At 38.4% G+C, this 5,902-nt stretch overlaps 1 protein-coding gene across 2 annotated transcripts; it reads left to right on the plus strand.

The window, feature by feature from the left end:
• The first annotated feature begins 609 nt into the window (after positions 1–609).
• Positions 610–5,472, plus strand: styx (serine/threonine/tyrosine interacting protein). Of its 2 annotated transcripts, XM_038701986.1 has the most exons (12): positions 610–825; positions 1,231–1,263; positions 2,210–2,263; positions 2,356–2,453; positions 2,584–2,644; positions 2,732–2,768; positions 2,858–2,897; positions 3,088–3,138; positions 3,297–3,369; positions 4,202–4,295; positions 4,714–4,763; positions 5,115–5,472. In XM_038701986.1, exons 1-12 carry the CDS (start codon positions 766–768, stop codon positions 5,193–5,195), a joined length of 732 nt encoding a protein of 243 aa, XP_038557914.1. In that variant the 5' UTR covers positions 610–765; the 3' UTR covers positions 5,196–5,472. The 2 variants fall into 2 exon arrangements, with proteins under 2 accessions (XP_038557914.1, XP_038557915.1); XM_038701987.1 differs by having other exon boundaries at positions 613–825; positions 4,714–5,472.
• The last annotated feature ends 430 nt before the right edge of the window (positions 5,473–5,902 follow it).

Genomic DNA, 5,902 nt, shown 5'->3' on the forward strand with positions numbered 1-5,902 from the left:
ATAATTGATTTATACCTTGCATCTGTTTATTCCATATTTATATATTTTTAAACCTATTATGTCAATGGTATGTTTATGTCTATGTCTAGCACCTAATCACCATAGCAAATTCCTCATATGTGTAAAACACTACTTGTCAATTAAGCTCTTTCTGAATCTGATGAAAATAGAAGTTATTCTAAGGACAAAGATAAAAAAAAAATAAATGATTCAGTGTAATTGCACTGCAAGCAATTAAAATCAAGGACAATAAATACATGGATAAATAAATAGCCAACCAATGTAAAAACAAGGTAGATACAATGTGCAAACTAATTGCAACAAGATAAAATAGAAAACAGTAGGCTACTAAATAAATAGTGCCAGAATTGCTTCAAGACCGTTTGTTTTGAGCAGATTTTTTGTACATTTTTGTTTGTGATCATGACACAGTAAATGTATATAATAAAAAATGTCTTTGTTAGACGAATAACCTTCTGCACACCATTAGTAGCTTCTCACATCCTGACCCTGACTTTTTTATGATCCTGACTAGAGCGCCGTGCGCTTCATAAATCGACCGCGAGACGTCGCCGTTGTTCTCCTTTCCACGAATCCGTCTGCCATCTGCCGTGCGGTCACGTGACACATCTGTCAGGGGGCAGCATGGCGGACATGCATGTGGATCCTCAAAACAAATCGCATCGATTGTCCAGCTAACCCCGCCGCCAGAAACATCGACACCGCGCGCGGAGCCGGTTCGGCGGTGCCCGAACAGACAGCAGAATGGATGAAGACAACAAACTTCAGTTCCCGTCTCTGCCCGCGACCAAGGAGGACCTTCTGGTGAGTGCACAGAAGCCTGCGTTAGCCGACACGTCCACTGTGTCTGCCTGGCTAATCTGAGCTAACCTCCATCTCCAGCCTCATTGTCTGGCAGATGAACTATGCGCTCAGCAGGAAATTATGTGTGTTCTGGGGCGTAGCACATTAATGTGGATCTGTGAAGCATTCTCGCGTCTGTCTTTGAATAGTTGTCTGCTTACCAAACGCTACTGTTCACTGTGCCAACACTGAGTAGACAAGTCTCCAAACATTAGCCACGTATGTAGCTTCACAGAGTCAACTGGTACTAATTTTCTCACTCTTGTCTCGGGGTTGAAATGCCTCCAGTAGCTGTCACATCAACAAAGCTACCTAGCAGACTTTCCCTCAGCTTCTAACCTTGTTTTTAAATTCCCACTTTTACAGGACTGGGCTTATCCAATGAGACGAGAAATGCAGGTATGTTTATGCGTCTATTGTTGGCAGCGCTAAGAAAAATCTTGCCTGCAGAATGTCCATATTCCTGTTTCTGTTGACACTGGTTCACCACGCAGCAAATATGTGGATCTCCAGGGTTTGTTTCCCACATTTTATAGCAGTTTCTGAATATCTTGAATGTATAACTTCTCGAGCACCTCTGATTGCATTAAATACCAATGTGATTATTTTACATATAAGTTGAATTAATATACTATACTGTGATAAAGACATACATACATGTAACTGGTGGTTTTTAGCCTTGCGTGTGTTGTTATGAAGTGGAGGCTCAGACCAGGATATCTTGGTGGTGATCTCTCTGACAACAGATGTAAATACAAAATCCTCCGGTCAATTGTGATGTTACAACTTCAGCTCCCTGAAGTAGAACAAAAGGGCGGTAAATCAATACATACAACATTACAATGTTAGACGATCTTGGCACAACTTGCATACAGGGACATAGTCAATACTAAAACCTTAAACTATTCAAACACTTGTCTCAGCTTAATATGGTACCCTAAGCTTTGAAGAAATCACTCCATAAAGGAAACGTAGACACAGTGTCTGTGACTGATGGCCAAGACCAGATCCTGTCCCTGCTAATTATGAAGGAGAAATATCTCCAAGTTCTTCATCTTATCTTTTACCTCCTGGTAGCCAAAGCCTCCCAGCATAAAGCAAGCCAAGTCTGAAGGACTCAGGGATGCTTCTCAGGTTAACTATCATGTTATTGCATAATGTAAACACTCCTTCATACCCATACCCAGAACTTTGATAGAGGTCTGTCTTGGTTGCGGATGTTGAACAGATTATGCTGTCGGCTGCTAAATGCAATTATGGTTAAGTTATATTGCATAATGCACATGTACTAGTAAGTCAGTTACTGCTGGTGGTATTAGTGACATCCTGCTCTCTTTATTTTCAGGAGATATTACCGGGACTGTTTTTAGGTCCCTATTCTGCTGCAATGAAAAGCAAGGTAGTTTTTTATTTATTTGAATTTAACCATTGGTACTTGGAGACATTGGCTCATATTTGTATATCTTATATTACTTCTTTCTCTTTGTCTAGCTGCCAATTCTTGAGAGACAGGGTGTAACGCATATTGTGTGTGTCCGCCAAGACATTGAAGCCAATTTTATCAAACCTAATTTCCCTCATACATTTAGGTGAGTAAGAACTCGCTTGATCTGTGCGTTGCACTTACAGACTTCAATATTTGATGTGAACTGCTAAATACATTTTTGTGTAAACTGGGCAATATGATCAGGTGCTTTCTTGCTTGTTGTATCTTTGCAGATACCTTGTGTTAGATATTGCGGACAATCCAGTGGAAAATATAATACGATGTTTCCCTACAGTGAGTTACAAAGTGGGCTTTTTACTTCCATCTAGACAAACTTTTCGTTGACTGAAAGGTTCATTCATTTTGTTTTCCTCCTAACAGACTAAAGAATTTATTGATAGCTGCTTAGCAACAGGAGGTAAGGGTACATGCAGTTTCCATTTTTATACTCAGAATGTCAAGTGGAAAAATGTCTTTTATCAACAATCTCTTGTCTTGCTATTTTAGGAAAGGTACTTGTTCATGGTAATGCAGGGATATCAAGAAGGTAAGATTTGCTTTATTTAAAAAAATATATTTATTATTTATTTACTTATAATAGCATATGACTTAATTTAATGGATTGTATCTCATTATGCTTATCTGCATATCCTTGGATATTGTATTTATTATTTCCTTGACTAACTTCTGAGACTAGAGCAGCTATGAATATTAAACATTTTTACTTATTCTTTCAGTGCTGCCTTAGTGATTGCATACCTTATGGAAACATTTGGGATGAAATACAGGTGAAGTTTTTTCCCTCGCATCAAATGATGGCTTTCTGTTTTTACCCTGTTAGAATACTCACATGTGAAATTGTATTTGTATCTACTGTAAGCGTAAGTATATAAAACTTCACAAAATAAACTGTATGTGTCAGAGGCCTGCTATGTTCATTCTATAGGGATGCATTCAGCCACGTCCAGGAGAGGAGGTTCTGCATCAACCCCAATGTGGGCTTTGTGCATCAGCTACAGGCAAGTGTTGACTTCTAGACAAAGGGCTTCACATTCTGAGCAGTCTTACATGACCGTCCAATCAATAGGTGAACATGTACAGTTCATTCTTTGTTACTATAAATAAATGCACTACTAACTTGTTAGTCAACAAAATATACTGTGTCAAGGTCTTTAAATTTAAAAGCCAAGGGTGTGACTGTATAAATTATGGCTGTAGCAAAATGAGTCATCATCCATGGCTCTAAATTTACCTTTTATAAGGAAAGCAATGTGGAGCATTGGGACGGGAACAATATTGCAGCAGATCATATATATACATGTTTGCAAAGATGGAGGTACAAGTACCTCTGCGTCCTGAAACAGGCTCATTCAGGTGACCAGTTACTTTACAGTATGTGGTCACATTCTGAGTGATGGTGTGAGTGCAGAAATTATTATATGAAGTAGGCATATTCTGTCTTGGCAGTCTTTTAGCCAGCCTTTGTTGGACCCATTTAGCAAGCCGGTTATTATTCGGATAACTGGCTCGCAAGTAACGTTAGGGTGAGTGGTCTCTGAGTAGAGTTATGTAAATCGTGACACAGCATGTATTTGTGCACATGTGAAGGCACATTGTTTTTAATTGATGTCATATAAATTTTACATTTTAAAGCTGGTGGGTGTAAATGCTTTATTTTGTTCACAAAACTACTGTGACAGATATTCTGGTATTCGCCACGACAGTTTCCAGGCAGGGGGTTTATTTGTGTTGAACGTAGTCATTTTTGCTGTTGCAGTGACTTTCAGCGTAGAAATGAGGTTAACTACTTAACTCTTAATAAAACTGTAATAATGAGTGTTTGTTTCCTAGGAATATGAAGCGATCTACCTAGCCAAATTGACTATTAAAATGATGTCACCGATGCAGCTTGGCAGATCCTTCTCCTTACAAGCTGGGATGCCAGGTTTGTACATAATGTACCCAGTCCTGATGAGCCACACCTGTCTCTTCAGTTACTTTTTCTCAGTGGACAAGCACAAGAGAGAATGTAGCTTAAAGTTTAGGCATGGAGTGGCATTAGTTGTTTCTTTGGCACATTGTTGAGTCTGACTCACAGGATGGCTGTCAATATTTATCACCAGTGTTTACTGATAATGTTTAAGGTGGTCGCACATTTATACAAAGCTACTCTTTATGCTGATAGTTTTTCTTTTGAATCCAGCTCTCGTGCAGATTTTCCAGCAAATGAGAGCATGTGCGTTGTAGATGATTTTGTAACTTACTGCATTAATCAGTCCTGAATGTCAGGACGGTTTACAGTTATTAAACTCGTATGTGTTGTGTTCAGTTATATTCTTTTGTTTCCACATTTCTTTTAACAGGAAGCCGCAAACGCAGCCTGGAGGAAGACGAGGACTTTGGAGCAATGCAGGTCACAACAGCACAGAACGGATGAGCTTTGCTGATATTTAGCCGTGTGGCGCAGTGCACTCAATTTTTTTTTTTTTTTTTTTTTTTTTTTTTTTTTTTACATTTTTAATGGGATTAAAAATGTAAATATTTGAACTTTTTCTAAGGGGAAGGGACTCGTGGGTGGGAGTGGGATCACTCATGTCTGAGACATGGAGTACTGACGGATCAGGCAAATTTGATAACTCCTTGTTTTTCTTGAGCTGTATGCACTGATGGGAGATTTTTTGCAGTTTTATAGTATTTAAAGCATTTTGCATTTGCAGCGGGACAGTATTGCAATAATGTACTTTCGATACTTGAATTTGTGTAGACGACCAGAATGGGGCAGTCGGCAAAAGGGAAAGTAGCCAGGACGTCGCCCAGTGGAGGACATGAGAAGAGGAATAGCTGATGCCTTTATTTTGGGAGTAATAGGATTATGGACTAATATCAGGCTTAATGTGGGATAGTAAGGAATGGAAAAATAACTCTGCTTAATAAAAAGAAGTCTGACTAATTCCTGTTCAGCTGTGTTTTATATCATAATGAGCTAACCATAATATCATAATAACTGCTCACACTCTGTTCTTTCCAGTGTTATGTTTATAAATATTATTGAATGTTGTTATTTAAAGGCACATTTTACAGTCACATTAAAAAAAAAATAGCATGAAGTTGCAAATGCAAAATTCTCTTGTACTTTTTTATTATTTTAACAAACCTTTCTGGAGACATTTCTGCGTGTCAGTAACTAACACACATGCCACTGACATGCACTCTTTAATTTCACTGTACTAATGTATATGAGGAGCTTTAGGGTCCAGCTGTCCCGAAGGCTTAAATCTTCCGCATGGCTATGGGAATTAAGTTACATTAGATTTAATGTAAAAACAAAAAAATGGTATTTGGGTTTTCCAAAGTCTTTGGCAGGGCCCCTACACATGTTCTTAATACAGTTAAAGTTGGAAGTTTACACTTTACATTAACTCCACAGACTTCATGTGAGCATATTATAGGTTTGGCAACTCTGTTAGGACATCTACTTTGTGCAGGACAAAAGTAATTTTTCCTATCAATTGTTCACAGACAGATTGTTTCATTTACAGTTCACTTCATAAC

This window comes from Micropterus salmoides, unplaced genomic scaffold (assembly GCF_014851395.1).
Source record: "Micropterus salmoides isolate LMB-PRFRI ecotype aquatic unplaced genomic scaffold, ASM1485139v1 Ms_hic_scaffold_6, whole genome shotgun sequence".
NCBI classification, from domain to species: domain Eukaryota; kingdom Metazoa; phylum Chordata; class Actinopteri; order Centrarchiformes; family Centrarchidae; genus Micropterus; species Micropterus salmoides.

Coding starts and splice junctions, on each gene's coding strand:
- styx (XM_038701986.1), top strand. CDS start 766: ATGGATGAAGACAACAAACTTCAGTTCCCGTCTCTGCCCGCGACCAAG. Junction 2,264..2,355: donor CTGCTGCAATGAAAAGCAAG/GTAGTTTTTTAT, acceptor CTCTTTGTCTAG/CTGCCAATTCTTGAGAGACA. Junction 4,764..5,114: donor AGGACTTTGGAGCAATGCAG/GTCACAACAGCA, acceptor GAATTTGTGTAG/ACGACCAGAATGGGGCAGTC.